Source organism: Rhineura floridana, chromosome 7 (genome assembly GCF_030035675.1).
Source record: "Rhineura floridana isolate rRhiFlo1 chromosome 7, rRhiFlo1.hap2, whole genome shotgun sequence".
NCBI lineage: Eukaryota > Metazoa > Chordata > Lepidosauria > Squamata > Rhineuridae > Rhineura > Rhineura floridana.
Genome location: NC_084486.1, coordinates 129,896,385 through 129,919,330, shown reverse-complemented (window position 1 = coordinate 129,919,330; position 22,946 = coordinate 129,896,385). Strand labels below are relative to the sequence as shown.

Below are 22,946 nucleotides of genomic sequence, written 5' to 3'. Positions count from 1 at the left end.
ATAATGATGTGCTATAAGTTTAGCAGTGTTTTAGGTAAATCTGGTAAGTTGGAATTTCTGTGCATCTCTTGTTAAAGCAATAACAGCTCTCTATCAATGCAAACTTCTTTATATACGAGCACTGAAGTCTCATGTGACAGGGCACCATATAAAGTGCGTAATGTTTTAAATCACTTCCTGCAAAGTTATATCTGCATCCATAAGCATCACCCTCTTCCTACCTGTAAATTACAATTTGTTGCATAGCATGGAGGCACTTAAATGAATTCTGACAGTGCTATTAGTGTCCTGATCTTGAACTGAAGTACTAGTCAGCTCTGCTTAAGCCACTATTCTCAGGAGCCACAAATAAACATGCAATTAAATGGGTGCCATAAGTTAATCAGAGCTGAATTAGCAAAGAAAGTGGGCAGTGGAGGAACATAGGAATTGCCATGCCAGATCAGATTAAGGGGTATTTTAGACTAATAGCTTGACTTCACTAGTGTCTGTCCAGTGGGTTTCAGGAAAAGCTACATGCCTGGGATGCAGTAACTAAATGAAGAGTTTATGAAATGGCCCATGAGTCATAGTTGTTGATGCTTAACATTCTGTTGTTCACTGTATTTACTACTGCCGCCTTCTCACTCCAGCACTTTCTTACCATCTCTTTCTACATAACATTCATAGCAATAACAGCTATGGGGTGGCTCACAAATGGAGAGTCCAAAAAATCTGTAATGTCTTAGAATTCTCCTGTAGCAAAGTCTCAGGCATTGGAGGTACCAGGAAATAAATTCATTTAATTTATTATTATTATTATTATTATTATTATTATATCCCACCCTTCCACCTAAAAGAGATAAGAGTGGCAAACACATTTGCAACAAAACATTTTAACATCATCAAAAAGCATTCTAAAACAATTTAAAACAGTCTAAAAACAGTTAGAAAACTATACTGTGGTGGTATTCTAGAGCATAATGGAGATCCCATTGCCAGCCATATCCATCATGGCAGCTTTGTGTAAGGTTTTAGTTGGGGAAGGAAAGTACTGGCAATGGCAGTGGTAGAGAGGTCTGGTAACAGTCCATGCCTATTCTGAATTGGACCTGAGCTTTGGAGGATTTGGAGGCCATTTGGGGTGGGCCAAATATTCTGATCTTTATTCTGAGACTCCCCTCCCTCCCCATTCTGACATTCAGTGGCATCACTGATTGCAACAGCAGGCAGAGTAGGAAAGTTGCTTTCCGTTGCTACATCTGGGTAGTCGCTTCACCGAGTTGAGATATTCCAGGCATCCAGCCAGTGGCCTGTAGCAAGAACAGCTGGTGTACTTTTTGCTTTAGCATTGGCTGGTAGTTTACCTGTTTAACATATTTAGCTGCATCTTTTGTTATTTTAAAATAGTGATATGACAATTCAGCCTGTGCATAGATTAAATTTATTTATTTATTTATTGAATTTATTAGTCGCCCATCTGGCTGATTATCCAGCCACTCTGGGCAACGTACAAAATAGACATGCAAATACATTAGACATTAAAAATCTAAAAACAATGATAATAAAATCTAGCCCACCCCAAAAGCCTGCCTGAAATTATCTGTTTACAACAGCCTCCCGTAAGAACAAATTTTCTTCAGATGAACATGAACCTCAAACCCAATTTCCTTTCACTGAGGCCATCCAGTTGCTAACTGTAGGTAGCATACATTAACAATCATGCCACTGAACAGATTATTAAAAATAAAAACACACATTTGCAGTCCTCCACTCTTATCTAAAATGGCTGCTCTTGACCTTTACTTCTCTACAGTAGCAAAGAATCTCAAACCCTCCACTGTCTTCAGAAACAGTTCGTTTTCACTTGCTGGTTTTCCTGGCTGGATACCAGGGAGAAGGACATCCAATTATCCATCTCAACTCTTGCACTTTTCAAGTCTTTTACTGCATTCCTCCTTTCTGAGTGCCGTTTAAAGAGTATTCACAACATTTTTAAACCTCTTTTAAGAGATGCTTTCATAACTGTTTCCTTGCTTTGGAGAATTTGCTTTGTGATTTTTACTGTGCACACACTCGAGAGATAGCTAATAAACATGAATAGAAGCCAGTAAAAGAGAACTCTGCTCCTTCCTCTTATTGATTCATGCTGGTACCCAAATGCTTAAGCTGTGATAGGATAAGAAGCTGCTTAGTCCAGGTCAGGCTATTTGTCCCTCTGACTCAGCCTTTCCCAACCAGTGTGCCTCCAGATGTTGTTGGACCACAACTCCCATCAGCCTCAGCTAGCATTGCCAATGGTCAGGAAGATGGGAGTTGTAGTCCAACAACATCTGGAGGCACACTGGTTGGGAAAGGCTGCTCTAACTACTTGTTTGTTCTGACCGGGAGCAGCTCTCCAAGGTTTCAGGCAGAGCTCTTTCCCATTGGCGTCTCACTGGGGATGAGGGAGGAATTAAAGGTGAGACTACCAACTTGCACTTTCTGAAACAATATGTGAACCAAAACACAGCCATCCTTTGAAATCCACACTTCTCCAATTTTTTGCAGTTCAGTTCTCCATTCAAGTATTGGGTATAAACAGGGATGTCAACAGAATTTCCTGGGCCCAGTACATCATATGTAGATTGGGCCCCTTACATTCCCACCCACCCCACCTCCCTGCAATCTGTTAGTAAGAAGTGGTGCTTATGTACATATATTACCAATATGAATGGTTATTTTGAATCCACAGTCTTGAGTTTAGCTGTATTTATTTAACAGATTGTCAGCCTGCCTTTCAGAGTCCCTGCCCTCACAAGTTGTTTTATACCTAGTTATAAATAGTTTGAAAACTATAATAATATAATTATTAAATAACATTTAAATATTAAAATAACATTCCAAAGGTAGGAGCAGCTAAAAAAACTTGTGTAGCTTGACTGAACCAACTGTCAGGTTGACCTACATCACAGGGTTGTTGAAAAGATAAAAGGGGGAGGAGACCTAGGCAGAAAAGTGAGATGTAAATATATTATGTCATTTTCACAAACCATAGAGTGAAGGGGGAAAAACATAAACAAAGGTAGCCCGCACATTGCTTTAACTGCAACATTCCACAGTTCTGATATTTTGCAGGAAAATACCAACAACAAAAAATCTTGCATCCACACACACGCACACTGAGCATGTGCAAGTTGATTGAACAAACTCTCAGCCTAACCTACCACACAAGGTTGTTGGAAAGATCCATAGACACACTCTGGAGATGTAAAACTACATACACCCCCTAGCATTGTTTGTCGTCAAAACCAGTTCGTCATTCCAGAACATTTTGTTTCAAAAACAGTATTAGTTTCCTGCGAAAACACAGCAGCAATACCTAAGTAACCTCTGCTTAATTGCTTAAAAATGGGATTGGAGAGAAAGGTTTACAGTACGATCCTTTGCTGTATCTACTCAAAAGTCCCTTTGATTTACAGCACAACCCCAACCATGTCTACTCAAAAGCCAGTCCTAGTGAATTCAATGGGGTTTACTCCCAGGTACATGGGATTAGCATTGCAGCCTTATTCTCACAACAGTGATTAAAACTTCATTCTGGGAGCGTTTTCAAAACAGGCTACGAATTAGACACATAAACCACCCTGTTCAGCAGCCCAGGAAAATTTAAATGTGTTTGACTCCATATATTTTGAAAACTATAGCACATTGCAATGACATCAGGAGCTGCATGTACACATCTTTTATTTCTATTCATAAATTATTTAATAGATAAATAAAATGTATAGTCTAACTATATAACATTTTCCTAAGCCGTCATGATGTCACACTGTCACACAGCATCATGTGGGGGCATGGGATGGGGCAGGGTGGCAAGCAAGGCAAGGGTGTGAGGGAAGCAACAATGGCTGGGGGTGAGTGACAAGCAAGTAGAGCAGCCAGGTGTAGGGTCAATGAGGCAAGTGGGTGTGGGGCAGGCAGGTGAGTGAGTGAGCAGGCAAGGCAAGAGGGAAGGTGTGGAGCAAGCAAGCAAGCGATCAGGGGGAAGGCAAGTGGCTGGGCAGGGGGAAGTGGCAGTGGCAGCAGCCACCTGAATGGAAGGCAGGTAAATGCCTTAGGTGGGGAGGTGGCCTAGGTGTGCTGCATGGAGCTGTGTGATGGCACCATTGGTCAAAGGGGATCTCCAGGAGCAAGCTGCAGGGGCAGTGCTGCAGTGTAGGAACAGGCAATGAGTGTGAGTGGGTCAATGGCAGCTGGCATGCACCAGTGTCTGGAGGCACTGGGGAGAATTGTGAGGGGTGTTGGCGAGGGGAATAGGGTGCCTGTGGGGCATTTGCAATTGTCTGGGGTGCATTTTCAAGTGTATGTGTTTTTGAGTCCCTGTGTATGTGGATGTCCCTTTGAGTGTCTGTTTGAGAGTGCTGTGTGTGTGTGTGTGTGTGTGTGTGTGTGTGTGTGTGTGTGTGTGAGTGAGTGAGTGAGTGAGTGAGTGAGTGAGTGAGTGAGTGAGTGAGTGAGTGAGTGAGTGAGTGAGTGAGTGAGTGAGTGAGTGAGTGAGAGAGAGAGAGAGAGAGAGAGAGAGAGAGAGAGAGAGAGAGAGAGAGTCTCTGTGTGTGAGTGCTTGGGGATGTCTGGGTGTGCCTGGTGTGTGTGTTTGGGCCTGGGGGGTGGTAAGTGAACTGAGTAGGGAGGCAGAGCACCCCTAGTATGCTATGTTTTGCAAGTAATTTAAAAAAGCACATACACTTTTATTATCATCATGCCTGAAACTGTTGACTGTGCATGCCTATTAAGGTCCTGCTGTGACCTGCTGTTCTGGACCTCTTGCTGGATGTGCACACAGAGAGAAAAGTGGCTGGGCAGACACATGCTGCTGTTGAAAGGTATAAACTTACTCAACTCATGTTATGCTCAGACACACACCATTAACCAGTGTGCAGAGACAAGCAGGAAAAGGTAGCTATTTTCAGGACTTGGAAGGGTTTCTAGCTATTGCCTGGAGTTCAACAAATCCCTTATCAATCACAACTGTGATTTCACTTACTGGCTAGCTTATTGGCAGGGATTGCAGCAGCTTTCTAGCTCATTTAACAGAAGTTGGGGGGCAGCTGATATTTTGGTGTATATATATTTAATAAGCACTTAGAAACTTCTTAAAAACATGAAAGCTAAGAGTCTGAGCCCCTGGTGGCCCCACGCCCAATAGAAATGGACTCTTTTTATCCAACTGTCAGTGGCCCTGGGTACAAAAATGTAGTTACTATGGTAAAAGGTGCATAACATGTGCATATTCATGAAATTAATATATAACAATATATAATATTAGGCAAAGTTGCTTTGTAAAAATGCATATATTAGGCAAAATTGCAGTCAAAATTGATGAACTTCCATGATAATTTTTTTGAAAAATAGCAACCTGATATGGAAATGTGGAGAACTGGATTGTATTTAGGTAAGTCTTACTCAGAGTAGACCCAGTGAAATTAATAAACCCAAGTTAGTCATGTCCATTAACTTCAATGGGTGTACTCTGGGTAGGATTAGCACTGAGTACTACCCACCCATTGATTTAAAGACTGGGAAAAAAATGAGAGTGAGAGAAACCATGGACTGCCTTCAAGTCGATCCCGACTTATGGCTACCCTATGAATAGGGTTTTCATGGTAAGCGGTATTCAGAGGAGGTTTACCATTGCCTCCCTCTGAGGCTAGTCCTCCCTGGCTGGCTAGGGCCTGCTCAACTTGCCACAGCTGCACAAGCAAGCCCCTTCCTCGTCTACAACTGCCAGCTGGGGGAAAACTGGGCTCCTTGGAACTATGCAGCTTGCCCACGGCTGTACAGGTGGCAGGGCACGTAACCCCTGAGCCACTCCCTGTGGGGGTGATCTTTAGCTGGCCCTTGACACTCAGGAGACATGAGCAGGGATTTGAATTCACAGACTCTGGACTCCCAGCCAGGCTCTCCTTCCCACTGTGCTATACCCCCTCCCCACTGTGCTATACCCCCTCCCCACTGTGCTATATGGATAGATTCTCCCATCCCTATTGCCACCTCATACCTGTTTAGCTGGAGATGTCAGGGACTGAACTTGAGGTTTTCTGCTTTCAAAATGTGTTCTGCAACTGAGCTACATAGAGTAAACATGCATAGGGGAGTGTAGGATCATAGGAGCACTTCCTGTTCCCACCTATGCATGTTCATTAGGGTTGCCAGGTTCCTGGCCTGAGACTGATCCTGCATCTTTAGGAGAAGAGAAAGTCAGCCAAGTGCAGGTGTTCTTGCAACGCTGTAATGGGAAAAACCACAAGGTGGAATTCTCCCTTCCCCCTGCACAACTTTTAAAGATACAGAAGACCTCTTGGAGGCTGGGCCTGGCAACCAAGAGGTCTTCTGTATCTTTAAAAGTTGTGCAGGGGAAAGGGAGAATTCCATCTTGTGGTTTTTCCCATTGCAGGGTTGCAAGAACACCTCCACTTGGCTGACTTTCTCTTCTCCTAAAGATACAGGATCAGTCTCAGGCCAGGAACCTGGCAACCCGTTCACTAGGTTGTCTGCACAGTCTCTATGCATGTACCTTTTGCACACACATAGGGACTATACAAATCAGCCTTCCCCCACCTGGTTTCCTGCAGATGTCTTGGACTACAACACCCATCTGCCCCAGACAGCTTGGAAGATGGTCAAAGACAATGAGAGTTGTAGCCCAACAGCATCTGGAGGGCATCAGGTTGGGGAAGACTGGTATTGACAGCCCAGAGCAGGGACGGGGAACTTGTGGCCCTCCCAATACTTTTGGACTCCCAGCTTCCATCAGCTCAAGCCAGCATGGCCAATGGTCAGGGATGATGGGAGTTGCAGTTCATTGTCATCTAGCCACTGGTTCCCCACCCCTGGTCTAAAGGCTATGCATAATTCAGCTCAGAACCTACTGCTGTGATCCCACATCCTCTATACAGCTTCACTCTTTGCCTTTCACTCTCCAGATGCTGTTAGCCTACAATTCCCATCATCCTTCACCATGAGCCATGCTGTCCAGGGCTGATAGAAATTGGAGCCCAACACCATCTGGAGGGCATTCCTGTTTTACTTCAGTATTTCATTGACTAGCACTTCATTTTTGCAATTAATTGTTTTGAACAGTTGAAGGTTACTTTTTTCCCATTAGGAAACTCATTCTTCTTTCACCTTATTTTAAGCAGAATACTTTTTTTAATTTCACCTGTATGGGTGCACACATTTGCAAAGATGTCTACATAAAAAAACACCCTCCAATACAATGTTCTTGCATATTTGAATAAAGTATTAGTGTTCTTATTAAGCACTTTGGGCAATCCAACCTAGTGAATTTATTTCCCTTAATGTTGTCCATGAGATTGCATTTTCTCCCTGACCTCTTGGGCTCATCCATGGAGCTGATGAGCATTTATTTTATTATACATATTCCAGCTGCATATTGCTAAATTCTTAATTAAACTTGTTTTTGCTATGATCCCATTTAAAGTTTTGGGGACGTTGCTATTTATTCTATCTAGTTTCAGAAGTACTGAAGTAAGTCCATGCAAACCTACCAATCTTTGAAATAAAATAACTTTTCAGGAGGATAATTTTAAACTACTGATATGCACAGGTAATTTCCCATGAGGAATCTAATGGTTCTCTTTAATTCTTTAGAACACCCAATGGGACTCAGATTAATGGGACAAGATGGCCAGTCTTCACCACCGCTGAACAAAAATACTTAACATTAAGCACAGACTCTTCAAAGATTCATACAAAATTACGTGCCCAGCAGTGCCGATTCTGGAATATATTTTTTCCCAAAGTCCTGGAGATGACAGGTAATTTTGGTGGTCAATGTATGTATGTACAGCAAATTGGTTAATGCAAAGTCACTTTCCTGCTACTAAATTTCAATTTCAAGGCTTTTATGGGCAAGAACTATCTGTGTAAAATTTAACCCAGAGGTCTTTCCAAAAAGACAACCTTCTTCATTTAACTAACTTTTTTTTCATTAATTTGTGTAATATATAGATGTGGACATGTTTCACATCCTCTGTTCAGCTCTGTCCACATGAGATTTGTTGTCCATTGTATGAGCACAGTCTGCTGAGAACACCTGCTGCATGAACCCCGTTGAAATGAAAGGGAGAGAGAACAGCTGCATTCTCATTCATATAAAAAACAAAACATGGAAGTGTAATATTCATTTGGAAGCAAGCCCTACAAAGTTCAGCAGGACTTTCCTCTTAGTAAGGATGCTTGGGCTTGCAACCAGGGGTGGACAGAACTTGGCGTTTCTTTTTCAGTAATTAAATCATAATTCAAATTAGTTGCAGGTTTCACTTTGTAATGAATTTAGACTCCCTTGCAGCCTTGGAAGCCGTAACAGTGAATTTTCTAAATAGCGATGGGCCGACCTCAGGCTTGTTAGATTACTTTTTTTAAAAAAAAATTGTGATCTCAAGATCTAGGAACCAGAGGCAGATGCAAAGGGCATACAGTTATAATACAGAAAAGGATACCTCTGAACACATTCTGAGTCTAGAAAAGTGGTTGTATCCAGCAAAGCACCTTACTTACCCCCAAAGACTCCTTGGAACTGTAGTTTGTTAAGGGTGCTGGCGCATCCTCCCTGGCGCAGAGTGGTAAGCGGTGGTAACGCAGCCGAAGCTCTGCTCACGGCCAGAGTTCGATTCCAATGGAAGGAGGATGTCGAATTTCTGGTAAAAGGAGTCAAGGTCTACTCAGCCTTCCATCCATCCGTGGCTGGTAAAATGAGTACCCGGCATATGCTGGGGGGTAAAGAAAGGCCGGGGAAGGAACTGGCAATCCCACCCCATATATACGGTCTGCCTAGTAAACGTCGCAAGACGTCACCCTAAGAGTCGGAAATGACTCGCACTACAAGTGCAGGGACATCTTTACCTTTACCTTTTAAGGGTGCTGGGAATGGTAGCTCTGTAAGGAGTAAACCACAGTTCCCTGGATTGCTTGGGGGAAGTCATGTACTTTAAATATTAGTTTAAATGTATGGTGTTTTTACAATCTAAAACTGAATTCCTTAAGTAGCTCTGTGCAATGGTTACAATTTTCCTTTATGGCATATAAATCAGAAGCTGACTTATTTAAGAAAAAACAAGCATGCCCCCCGAGGGGGGGAAGGCTGAAATCATAACAATTGTGTGAATCACAACTAACATTTATTTATTTGAAATATTTCTATCCCGCCCTTCTACCCTATAATAGGGCACTCAGGGCGGCTTACAAAAATAAAATCAAACATGCACATAATAAAATTGTAAACAGTAAAATCACAAAAACATTAAAATAAATTAAATTAATTAAATTAACATCTGCTAAAAAGTTGCATCCCCAGTGAGGGACAGGTGTGAAAATGTTTAGAAGTAACTTATATGGAATTCAGTACTGGAACATGGGATGATGCTTTAAATTATATATTCTCATGGAATATATATGTGTTGGTGAATATTGTTCATGAGAAGTCAGGACATTCATAGATAGAGGCAAGTGTTGAACTTTGCACATACATTTTTTTTGCACGTAACTATATCTAGACCAAGATTTTTCCTACGAAGTGGGGGCTAGCCACTGCAGCATCTTCATCTTATTTCTCTTTTATGTGCTTGAATTCTCTTATGTACTTATATTCAACCTAGTCACATGTGTCATATCTTTATGTTGCGGTCGGGATTATCTGCATCTCTGACAATGAAAGCTAACAAATAAATTGGATTTGGTTGTTGGGTTCTGCAAATAGCTGTTATGTGTAAGGCTTCCTAGTGGGGAAAGAGCATAGTATTCTTTATCTGACACATTGTTTTCCATTGGATGATTGAGAGATTTTATTATACAGCCACAAGAGTGGCTGTATGCGATAGCCAGCATGGATTTTTCACATTTCACAATGTTAAATTGAAAATACCCCCTATGCAATTCTCCTGCTTCCCATAAGCTCCTTTCAAAACAAAACCTTACAAAACTTATAGTCCTGAACTCAGGAACAGTTGCTTACCAACCCTCAAAGTTTTCATGGCAATACACAAAACAGTCAGAGAGAATTGAGAGTTCAAAGTGTAAAACAAGAGAAAAAAATCCAGACCCCTATTGGACTTTTGGGTGGGAGACTACATGTGCCTGCTGTAGAATAAAAAGGTGGGGGAAACTCTGAAAAAGAATGATACTGTTCACAAAGTTTTCCTTTTGGAAAGGAAAGGGGCTTTCCCTCTGCCCGGTGCCTGCCCACCCAATCTCCTCCATTTACCCTTCTCCCTCCTCTTCCCCTTCTTCCCCTTCTATCCCTTTCCCCCTCTTCCCCCTCTCTGCTCCTCCCCCAAGTCAGTTTCACCTGTCCTAACTGTGGAGTACAGAAGTAAATCCCACTGACATAAAAAAAACAATCAAACCATCAAACATGCCCTTCCCTCCTCCTCCTCCCTCTATCCCCTCCTGTTTGCCCCTTCCTTCCTGCCCCCTCCCTCTCCTTTGCCTACCTTTCTCCTTTCTTCTCCTGTCCTCTCTCCCTTCTCCTGCTCCATGGTCAGTTTTACCTATTCTAAGCATGATTGCACAGGAGTAAATCCCATTGAACTCAATCATGCAATTGATCAGACTTGCCTTTCCCCTCCGTCCCTTCTTTCTTCCTCCCTTCTTCTCCCCTCCCCTCCCCTCTTCCTTCTTCCTTCTCCCCTGCCCCCTTCAGCCTTCTTTTCGTCCCTTCCTCCCTCTTCTCCTCCTTCCCCATGATTAGTTTTACATATCCTAAGCATGATTGCATATACTGAGAGGCACATGTTACCAAATTCGCCCAAGCTACACAGGAAGTGGATTGGACTGTAGAAGACCAACCCAAATGGTGTTTGCATTTTTACAAATGTGTAGGGCAGTACAATACCTCAGAGAGGAGGTCAGGTCTCCTGCTCCCCTGATGCATTCACTGTAGCTGCCCAATTTTCCTGCTTTGCAAAGTTTGATAGAAATATCTGTTGGCTATAGGTATCTTCTTAAACCGCAAGGGTTTATTTTGCCTGTTATTGAATCATCTCTTGCATCATGACATCCTATCATATGTAGAATGTGGGAGAGATTAAAAAACAAGCGTGTGTTTTATGTAAACCTGGACCAGTTTCAGGCAAAAATTGAGTATGTTATGAAGCTGATGAAATGTTCCTTTTCATCATCTGACATTGCTCACAGAAATTATAATAGAATACACTATCTGTTTGAAGGATGATATTGATGAACAACTGTGCTGCATGTAACCAAATGTTCTGTGAAATAACCAGTATCAGTAGATTAGCTTCTGTATTACATAGTAGGCTAGTGAAATCATCTTCAACAAGAGGGGGACAGGGGATAAAATGTGGTCTCACTCTAAATCTGCCAGAAATTATGACATAGGTAATTTATTAATCTGTCATTAGAGATGGACAAATCCATTTATTTATCAGAATCCTTGACTGCATGGATGGCTTGTACCCACAGTCAAATAAATGCAAGTAGAAGCCCCCCTGTGTATCTTCCCTGCTTGACAGGGGAAAGGTTAGGGACTGAAAGGGGGCACATGTGAGAACATGGGGGAGCTTGCAGGTTTTCCCCTATCCTGTCCACATTTTGAGTGTCTTTCATGTTCAGGCCTAAGCACACATTGATACATGCCATCTTTCTATATATGGTTAGGTAAAAAGCTAATGTCAGAGACTGAAAACTTCAATATTTCATGATGCAATTTGAAGAAAAATGCATCAGTTTGTTTTGTTTTTAAATGTAAACTGCCCTTCATCCATAGGGTTGCCATATTGCCTGGTTAGCTGGATTTTGCCCGGATTATAGCCCTGCTACCCGACACCTGCTTAGCCCATTAGGTGGCCCAGATTTTCCCGGAGGGTGCTAAGCTGCAGAGACTGGTGAGGAGAAACAAAGAGAGGTGCATGGGGAGGGCAAGGTGGCTAGTGCTCAAGGCTGGCACCAGCCTGCCCCGGACCCCGGCACATACACACACGCATGCATGTTCCACCTACCTACCTTTCCCTTGAAGAATGCTGCCCGTTCCGTGCACACATGCTTACCATCAACCAAGATGGTGGCTGAGGCTTCCCTAAGGGCCTGATGCCTCTGCTGCCATCTTGGTTGATGGCATGCATGCTTGCTATGTGCACACTGTGATGTTCCTGCTTATAGTGTAAATATGGTAAGTGCTGTTTATATAGAAGACATGGTAAGTGGAGTGAAAGAGGAGGGGGAGTACATGAGCAGTAGAATGCTGGATGATTCGCTGAGCATTTGAATGGCTGGGAGTATAATATAGTTGAATCTGGGTGGATGTTGGGAGTGTGGAGAAAGAGGTGTTTGAGGGTGGAGGTCAGGAGTGTGGAGAAAGAGCGAGTTGGAGTTCTGATTAATAATAAGTCAAGTACAAAACAGGAATAGATGAAACCATACGCTTGTGAAACATTCTAAAACTAATCTTGTTATTTCTGATATTTAATAAATACTTATTTGGTTTACCAAAGGCCTGATCCTTGGCTGGGGGATATACATACCAGAAGGGAGGGCAAGGTAATTACCAAGGCTGAACAGAAACAGTATCTAATGGTGGCAGCGGTGAAGGGTGGAACAATAACAATTCAAGTATCCAGAGCAACCCAGAGTTGTATGCATTATCTATAAAGATACAAGGGGGTTGGGAACAGCATAAGCACGCAGTCACAAAAGTAACCAGCTAGAGAGAGACTCAGGCAAAGTCTCTGGGAGTATTGGTTATAGGACGTGACTGGTGGTGCTGCCTAGCAGGGGGATCTAGTGAGATCTGTGCTAGAGCGGAGTGAGAAACCATATAAAGGATGGTCCGGACTGGTGGTATCCCTGGTGGTGCCTAGTGAAAGGCAGTAGCCACAAGCAGGTGGGAACCTGACAGGGAGAACCAGGGAAGGATGTCACATGTGGTGGCTGTAGCGGTGGGATACGAACAATAGAGAGTCCCTAAAAGTGGTGTGGCTAAAAGAAATAACAAATAAAGATTACTTGTGAGAGTGACTGGCAAAGAGTGTGTAGCAAAGTGCGAGTGAACTCCTAAAAACATGGCTGAATATATAAAGATGAAAAGAGAGGAGCTGGTGGAGAAGTACATAACATTCAGTTTACCTCACGAGGGTAAAGGGGTAGATGAATTGCGAGTAGCATTGATAGCATTTGCATCTGTTCAACAAAAACAACCTGTCAGAGAAGAGAACCCAGAAGGGTACTCAAGCAATCCCGCTTATATAGAATATTTGAGAGAGAAGTTAAAGTTGGAAACTGAGAGATTGAGGATGGAAGGTGCAGAGAAGGAAAAACAGCGGGAGTTGGAAATTGAGAGAATGAGAATGGATACTGAAAGGATGAGAATGGGGTTTGAGGAGAGGGAGAAGCAACGAGCATTGGATGCTGAGATACAGGTGGAAAAGTTAAAATTTGAAAGAGATAAGTTTCATTCTGATGAAACAAGAAAGGACAGAAATGAAACCAAAATAAAGGTTACACCAAAAGATTTTGTGGTGTTTGAACCTGGACAATACCCACAGATTTACCTCAACACCTTCGAAAAGGCAGCTCAGATGTGGGGGCTACCGGAGGATAAATATATGCAATATTTATCAAATCTGATCAAAGGGGAATTGGCAGATGTAAACCAATATTTCCCTTCAGACAGGCCTGTCACATATGCCGAGTTTAAAGAGGCAGTGTGCAAAAGATTCAGACTGGGACCTGACTACTTTAGGAAGTTATTTCGAAACTGTCAGATCCAAGCAGGGAGGTCTTTTGTTGAACTGGGAGCAAAATTGATGGACATATTTGGAAAGTGGATGGGAAGTGCCAAAGCTCAGTCAGTGGAAGAGGTGAAAAGCCTCATGATACTGGATCAATTATACCATCAGTTACCACCAGAAATAAGGCTCCTTGTCAAAGACCGTTCCCCTACATCTGTTCAAGAGGCCGCAGAGTTGGCAGATCACTTTGCCTCCAATAGAACTGGCTGGGTGGGGAAAACATCAAGAGAGTTTAAAGCCAGACCATATAATGGTGGCAGAAAGGATGTGGTGCCACAGCGAGTGAGTCCTACAATAAAGTCTGAAGGGCACAGGACACCCCAGAGTGGATCTGTGTACCCTAAAATGGAAGAGAAATTATGTTATAAATGTGGTAGACCAGGGCACCTACGTTTTCAATGTGAGGTTGCCAACCCCATTGGTAATCCTGCTCAGGGAAGGGCAGTGAAAACAGAACCAAGGGACTTAGAAACGAAGAAGGTTCAGTTCTGCCAGATAAACTGGACAAATGTAAAAGACTTTGATTCAAGTCTGAGGGAAGAAGTGAGTGTGCAAGGGGCAAATTATTGGGCATTGCTTGATACTGGTGCCGCTCAGACGTTACTGAGGCCAGATTTGATAAAATCTGAGGAAATATTACCTCAGGAAACGGTGACAATCCAAGGAGTGAGGGGTGAACCAGAAAGCATACCCATGGCCCTGATAAAATTAAAGTGGAGAGGAAAGGAGGAAATATGTAAAGTAGGTATTAATGCCCAACAACAAGAACCAGTGATACTGGGAAGAGATGTTATGGGGGCACAAGGAAAAATATATGTGGTGACCAGACAACAACTTGACAAAGCAACAGAAACCATTTTAACAGAGGCCGAAGAAAACAGGGTGGAACCTGTTATCGAGCCTAAGGTCGCCATAGCAACCCCTGGCAGGCCTGCTAAAAGAGACAAACTATATCGAATGGTCTCTAGTGAAGAGGCAGAGCAGTTCAGGGAAGAGCTGGATAAGGATGCAAGTTTGAAGCAAATGAAGGACCAAGCCCTTGCACAAAAGATTCCCTTTACTGACAATCTGAGGAATCAAATTGTGTGTGAGAATGGGATTTTATATAGACTGTGGATGCCTGCTGAGAGAGAGAATGAATGTGAACCAGATGTGTATCCTATGCCTAGGGTGGACGCAATGTTAGAGCTATTGGGAGCAGCAACCATTATCTCTACCATAGATCTGTGTAAAGGATTTTGGCAGATGGAATTAGACGAGCAATCCAGAGCCAAAACTGCCTTCAGTACACCAGATGGGTTATATGAGTTTGTGACTTTACCCATGGGACTAAGGAACTCACCAAGTTCTTTTCAGAGACAAATTAATACTGTGTTGCGAGGCATGTCAGATTTCACAGTGGCCTATATAGATGATGTGGCCATTTTCAGCAAGTCGGTGCCTGAGCATGTCCAACACCTGACAGCAGTATTAGAGGCATTTAAGAAAGCAGGGCTAACAATAAAAGCCAAGAAATGCCAGTTTGGGTTGAATGAAGTGATCTGTTTAGGACATAAGGTGGGGAGCGGGAAAATAACCCCCTTATGGAGCAAAGTTGAGGCAATACAATCGTGGCCCATCCCCTTAACTAAGAAACAAGTTAGGGCATTTTTAGGTGTGGCTGTTTTTTAATGTAAATTTGTAAAGAATTTTGGGGAAATCGCAACCCCCTTGCGTGAGCTAACAAGGAAAAAGTGTGCTGAGTGTGTGGTGTGGACGGATGAATGTCAAAAGGCTTTTGACCTTCTGAAGCAAGCCTTGTGCCAAGGGCCTGTATTAATAGCACCAGATTACGAGCAACCATTCATCGTGGCTACGGATGCGTCGGACCTAGCGCTGGGAGTCGTCTTGCTACAAGAGAGAGGAGGCACCAGACATCCAGTGGCATATCTTAGTTGCAAGCTGACATCGAGGGAGAAGAATTATTCGTTGGTCCAAAAGGAGTGCCTAGCGGTCATGTGGGGACTGAGCAAGTTGCGCCCATACGTGTGGGGACGAAGATTTACAGTGACGACGGATCATCGAGCATTGTTATGGTTACAGACTATGAAAAATCATAACACTATGCTGCAGAGGTGGTCCTGGGCTCTACAAGATTACCAGGTGGACTTCAAGTTCATAAAAGGCAAGGACAATGTATTGGCCGATGGACTTTCAAGGCTGGTGGCCAGGACTGCAGTGACGTGACCCAGACGTGGATGCAAAAAAGACATTTTCCCCAAAGAGACTTGTTTTTTATTGTTAACACATTGTATGAATCCTAGAGCAGGAATAATACTTTGCTGTTATTTTAAGGGGGGGGGAATGTGATGTTCCTGCTTATAGTGTAAATATGCTAAGTGCTGTTTATATAGAAGACATATGGTAAGTGGAGTGAAAGAGGAGGGGGGAGTACATGAGCAGTAGAATGCTGGATGATTGGCTGAGCGTTTGAATGGCTGGGAGTATAAATGGAAGAATGACAGTTGAATCTGGGTGGATGTTGGGAGTGTGGAGAAAGAGGTGCTTGAGGGTGGAGGTCAGGAGTGTGGAGAAAGAGGGAGTTGGAGTTCTGATTAACAATAAGTCAAGTACAAAACAGGAATAGATGAAACCATACGCTTGTGAAACATTCTAGAACTAATCTTGTTATTTCTGATATTTAATAAATACTTATTTGGTTTACCAAAGGCCTGATCCTTGGCTGGGGGATATACATACCAGAAGGGAGGGCAAGGTAATTACCAAGGCTGAACAGAAACAGTATCTAATGGTGGCAGCGGTGAAGGGAGGCAGAGCTTGGAAAAGTTACTTTTTTGAACTACAACTCCCATCAGCCCCAGCCAGCATGGCCACTGGATTGGGCTGATGGGAGTTGTAGTTCAAAAAAGTAACTTTTCCAAGCTCTGATAATAACAATTCAAGTATCCAGAGCAACCCAGAGTTGTATGCGTTATCTATAAAGATACAAAGGGGTTGGGAACAGCATAAGCACGTAGTCACAAAAGTAACCAGCTAGAGAGAGACTCAGGCAAAGTCTCTGGGAGTATTGGTTATAGGATGTGACTGGTGGTGCTGCCTAGCAGGGGGATCTAGTGAGATCTGTGCTAGAGCGGAGTGAGAAACCATATAAAGGACGGTCCGGACTGGTGGTATCCCTGGTGGTGCCTAGTGAAAGGCAGTAGCCACAAGCAGGTGGGAACCTGACAGGGAGAACCAGGGAAGGACGTCACACACACATCCCTGCCATCAATCTAGATGGTGGCAGGGGCATCAGCCCCTTAGGGAAACCTTGGCCACCATCTTGGTTGATGGCAGGGTTGAGTTCACAGCACAACCAGCATTTATGTCAAGGGAGAGGTAGGTGGAGCATGCAGGAGGATGTTGCGGGCCTGCGCAGTGGAGGGGGCGCTGGGAGCTTCCTCTCATGATCCGCTGCAGGGTCAGGAGCCCGGATTTGTGAGACTGGAATATCACCACCCTATTCATCCAACGGTTGTGTACAAATAATAATAGCCACACCCACATCAGACATTTATAGCAGCATTATATCACTTTAAAGAGTCATTGATTCCCTCAAAGGAACCTGGGCATTATAGTTTGTTAAGGGTGCTGAGATCCCTCATAGAGCTACAGTGCTCAGAGTTCCATGAGAAGAGGGATTGATTGTTAAACCACTCTGGAAATTATAGCTCTACAAGGGGAATAGGTATACAGTCCATCAGATCACACAGGTTTAATAGATTGCAGTTTTAAAATTCAGGATTATAAAATATTATCAGCATATTTATTAAGACATGAATTTATAGATGACGGTGATGGCACTGTCTGAATTCAGATTGAAATCTGAGGTTCTCCAACTTCCCTTAAGATATAGGGGGTTGGCTTATTACTGTGTGTTTTGATTTTGTATATTTTACTGTGTATGTCACCTACAGAATATTTTTATTGGGGAACTTATAAATGGAAGAAAAACAAGTAACACCTCTGCAAGTGTTCAATATTGAGATTTAAGTGAGGAGCGATAGAGAGGACAAGTCACTGTTCACGTCACTCTCCATACATTGAAGGGCAAACCTCTAGAGCACAACCTCTAGGAAATCCCTATACTTGTGGAGTCTTTTCACGTGTATTAGTACTCTTATTATCCAGCATTATTAAATTACATAGGGAGCCTCCACGAGTACTCCTGTTTGTCCTCCAACTTGTGGAGGGTGACTGGTATAGTAACAGGGGAAACTAATGCACTTCTCCCCACTGTGTTTGCTTAAGTTTTAGTATAGAATGCCTGAAGAGAGATGGAGAGAACTCCTCATTGCCTTCAGTGAGGACATCAGCAAAGGATTCAACAGAACCCTATTTCCTCCCAAACATTTTTGTGGATATCTCTCTCCTACTGAACAGCTGCATCACATGTTCAGGTCATTTATCCACACAAATGGATATTTGTGGCTGGATGCTTTTATGGATACTTGCTTCCTTCTTCAGATCCTACCTCATGTAAAATAGGCTTGGTCATCACTAAGACCCCATTGGGGTTATATGTTTAAAGCTGCATTAAACAGTTATGGCTTTTCCCCAAAAGTCCTAGGTACTGAAGTTTGTTGAGGATGATGAGAGTTGTTAGGAAACACTTCTTCCCCTCACATGAGCTTCAGTTCCCAGAGCTCCCTGGGAAGAAGGATTGATTGTTCAACCACTCTGGGAACTGGAACTCTGTGAGGGGAATAGGGGTCTCCTTATAACTCTCAGCACCCCTAACAACTACAGTTCCCAGGATTCTTTGGGGAAGCCATGACTGCTTAAAATGGTATAATACTGCTTTAAGTATATAGTGCTAATAGGTCCTAAGTTGCATACTGGCTTGCTACTGTGTGTAACTATAGTGCTATCTATTGCCTATTCTTAGTGATTCTGTAGAGCTATTTTATCTGTCAAATATAAATATATTGTCAAATATAACCAAATAAGTTATCCCTTTTTTTTTCTTTTGGAAACTCACTGCTATATTTAGGACACCTTTTTGCAACTGGGAATAGGTGATTTTTTTTTAATTTGTTTTGTTTCCGAAAGGAAATCCATTGCATTGTCCTAGTTCAGGGATGGGAACACGGTGACTCTCCAGATATTGTTGGACTACAGTTCCCATAATCCTTGGCCATTGATCATGATGGCCGAGATTGATACAAGTGGAATGGCATTTGGAGGGCTGCAAGTTTCCCCATCCCTGCCCTAACTGGAAGTCTGTATCTGGACCCAAGTTGCCAATTGCCTATCCCTCCTGAAGCATAAGCCGCTTGGTAAATGTCAAATGGGTGTAAAAGTCAAAAATGAAATCTATATGATACTGAATATTGATCCAGAAGAATAATTCTTCACTCTAACTGATTATCTCAAGATCCATAGATAAAACATTACCCTTTGAATTTGCAATAAATCAGGTGACAAAAGGGAAGGCGTATGAGTCTATGGTGTATCTAGAGGGAAATGGCATTGGTAATCAGAATTATTTTTCAATTAATGTACAAAGATTTAAATTTAGATTAATGCCACCCATTCCATGTTTTACAGGCAATATTGATGAAGCAGAACAAGAGTGGAAAGCAGGATTCCTTCGCTGGAACAATTACATGATGGACTGGAAAAATCAATTTAATGATTATGCTAGTAAGAAGAAAAACTGTGCAGGTCTCTAATTAAAAGTTTCAGTCCTTCAGGAATGTCTTTATTGTCAAAGATCAAGGCAAACATGGACATAGGTAATGTAGCATATCCAGCAATAAGGCATGCTATGCAGGCTCAGTGACACGTCACAAATATACTTGTGTCCCAGGTCTGTTTCAATTTATATCAGTCCATGCTTCTTCCCTTTCAAGCTTTGGGAAATGCAAGACAAACCTAGAGCAATTAAACTGAGGATTACTGTTAGATGTATAACGGCCCCAATCCAACTCAAGCTGCATGCAAAAAGAGGTGCTAACATATGACTAGTTGTACAAACATAAGGATGGAATTTTGAATGCACGTCAGGATGTGCATCCCGTTCCAAGTGATGCAGCACAGACAGATAGCATCCTTCTTTAAGTATGCATTTAAATGTCTGTCTGAATGCACAGCCCATTTATACCTGCAGTTCCCAATCCATGAAATGATACATGTGTATAAGCTGTTTGTACATATGTGTCTCCTGAGATAGATTAGGACAAGTAAGTTTCAATTCAAAGAAATATTTGTAATGTGTTAACAGATAAATGCAATATTTATTTTACCTTAAAGCACACAGCAGAAACATCAGTATTCTATAACGCTGCCATCAAAAGCTCCATTGGCTCAGATCTCCAACTGCAATGTCAAAGCATTTTAATCCTGCTTCAGCTGTAATTTTGTTGTTGGGAACCTATCAAGAGTTGCCAAGTTTACAGAAAAGAAAAAAAAATGTTATTTTCTTGTTAAAGAGGTTTCTAAATCTGAATGTCTCACTCCTTGAAATTAAACATTCTGGGGAATGCTCATTGTCAAATTACACCAATCTTTTTCCCATTAGGGCATAAGGAGAACATAATTATTTCTTTACACTAGATCAAACGGAGAGCTATTCAGGTGAACCTTTCTTTGTCCCGTAATCCCATTCCACAGAGCCTATCACCCACTGACAAAGAGCACTATTTCTATTACCAATTGCTCATGTGCAAAGTGCAAATAATTTGTGAAGTGCTTTGGAATTATAAATTTATTTGGTCTCGCAATACCCCTGTGAAGTTAGTAAGAATAGACAGATGGATCAGTCTATATCTTGTCTGTGTCAGTTTTGCATATGTTTATTCATAAGTCCATTCCATCCCATTTCCACATTAATGTTCAATTACATTTTTTAAAATCCATACAAAAATTAATTTAAAAATACTTAGTGTTTTATCACAAAGTGCATATTCGAATATGTATTTTATCTCAGTGTATGCCTTTCTAAACATATTTCATCTTGAAACAGGCATTTTCAAATGCATTTTGATATCCTTTTTGAGCTGAGAGCCGCATTACAAAATGTGAAGAGGTGCAAAATCTGAAAGATAAACATGTTCTGGCCCATGTATGTGCAGAGGTGTGAATTAGGTATGTTCACTTAAAAATGCAGACCAAATGAAATTCTTCATCATCCCTAGGAGTAATTCAGTATTTTTCTCCACCACCTGAAGTCAGCTCACATTAAATGCACTAAGGCTGCAATTCAAGAAACACTTACCTGGGAGTAAGACCCATTAAACCCAATGGAGCTTACTCCTGAGTAGGCATGAATTGGATTGCGGCCTAAATCTACAGTCCAAAATAACCTAACTCTACCACTGCAGTTTGGTGAAGCATCCAAGAATTTGGGGCTGAGATGAAACAGAACACCTGGAATAGTGATGGCGCCTATAGCAGGCAAAAGGTCTTGTCACATGACTATCCCTTCAAACTCTCCTCTTGCTGCCCCTCTGTGCTACAGTCTGAGGTGGGTTAGTGATGGAAAAAACGATGCATTACTAGATTTGCTGAGATAACACTCTTTAACCGCACCCCCTTACTCATCAGGGAGAGAAGAGTTCACAGCTCATAACAGAGGAGCCTCCCTTAGTGCAAGGGGAACCATTCCATAGGTCATGAGCTGGCTATGGGGGAGGGTCTGTATTCAGCTGTGGACATGCACATTTGAACAGAGGACTCGACTGTATTCAATAGGATGCTGCAAGCATCAAATTAGCATACAGAGGTAGAAGTTGAACCCAGGCTGCTTGGATCCAGCGTCAACTGTCTGTCAGAACAGATAGGTGATTCCCATGGGTACTTTTGTGATTTCATTTCCACAGAGCTGTAGAGGCCGGTAGGCAGGGGAGGGACCCTGCACCTGACGTCCTGGTAGCAGGGTTGCTACTGCTTACCAGCAAGGAGAACAGGGAAGAGGGAGGTGACAGAGACATCCGTGCTGTGCAGGCACACACACCACTTAAGCCACTCTGGCACTCCCACCCCACACAGCACTGATGTCCTCACACCTCTCCCTTCTGGTAAGCAGCAGTGATACTGATTAGATACATGACCACCCCCTCCCTGCTAGTCAGCTGCTACTACCATAGAGAATGTGATATCTATGATTGCATATTTGGAGATGTCTCTTAAATTTCATGGTCTGTTCATACCACTGGATCTTTCCTCTCCATCCAGGATTATCTCGATGGATTTGGGTACCAACTTTGAACCCACAGGTACTTTGCCAAGGCTTCTGGCTGACACACTGCATCAGACATATTGCTACTTTAGAATCCTGTGTACTTTTGTTTCTATCTTTATCTTAGGGGGGGAAAGGGACAAGAGCACATATTTTGAGACAAGACTCTCCAAAGTTTATAAGCAATTCCATGTAAAATGAGACTTAATAAAAGAATAGGCTGTGGACAAAGGCAAACAAAAAAACTGTAATAAAACTCACTGAAAAACCTTTCAGCTGTTGGTGTGTCAATTTTTTGGTCTTCACAGATGGTGTAGTTCAATTTTTTTAACGCATGAGGGAATGCGTTAAAAAAATCCTCACAGAAATCCTGCATAACCCATTCAATACAGTAAATTCTACTTAGTTACATTCTTCACTAAGATAGAAGTATAGTAATTCTTATTTTAAATGGCTTCTAGGAAAAGAAAGAAAGAAAAATGGACAGAAGAATCCTACATAAAGGAAGCCAGCGTAAAGTAAACCGGCTGAAATTATGCCGGCTCAGAGGACACCAGATCCTAACTCCCTTCAGGAGCCCTTGGGAGGGGGAGAATGCCAGCTCAGCCCACAACCTTTTACCCAACTTAATTTATGCCAAGTCTGGAGATCACATGACTGAGCTGAACAGGTATAGGATATGCTGTAAGTCCTCCTTGCTGTGGTCCTGCCCCAGCCACACACCCAGAATGCCCCTTTTGGGGACTTGCACCAGCTTAATTTATCCCAATCTCCACTGAGCCCCGGCTGAGCTGGGGAGGGTGGGGCTTTGCTGGCTCAGCCATGGCTGAGCTGGGCTGAGGGACTTAAGCTGTCATAGCCCAGCTGAGTTGGGACTTAGCTAGGATCTGCCATATACTAACTGCCCTCAGCCTGGCATAAACAGCTATAGAATTGCA

General features: G+C 42.6%; 1 protein-coding gene across 2 annotated transcripts in view; it reads left to right on the top strand.

Annotated features, from left to right (window-relative positions):
* The window catches only part of BCHE (butyrylcholinesterase), a 91,816-nt gene extending 69,522 nt beyond the window's left edge, over positions 1-22,294 (top strand). Inside the window, exons 4-5 of one of the 2 annotated variants that reach the window (XR_009764119.1) lie at positions 4,756-4,844; positions 7,633-7,715. Coding sequence is in view for 1 of the 2 variants with exons in the window: in XM_061637225.1 (XP_061493209.1) it covers positions 7,633-7,799; positions 19,377-19,501 (292 nt within the window). In the remaining variant the exon portion in view is untranslated. Of the gene's footprint in view, positions 1-4,755; positions 4,845-7,632; positions 7,800-19,376 lie in introns of those variants that run through there. The other variant, XM_061637225.1, reaches the window with a different exon arrangement.
* The last annotated feature ends 652 nt before the right edge of the window (positions 22,295-22,946 follow it).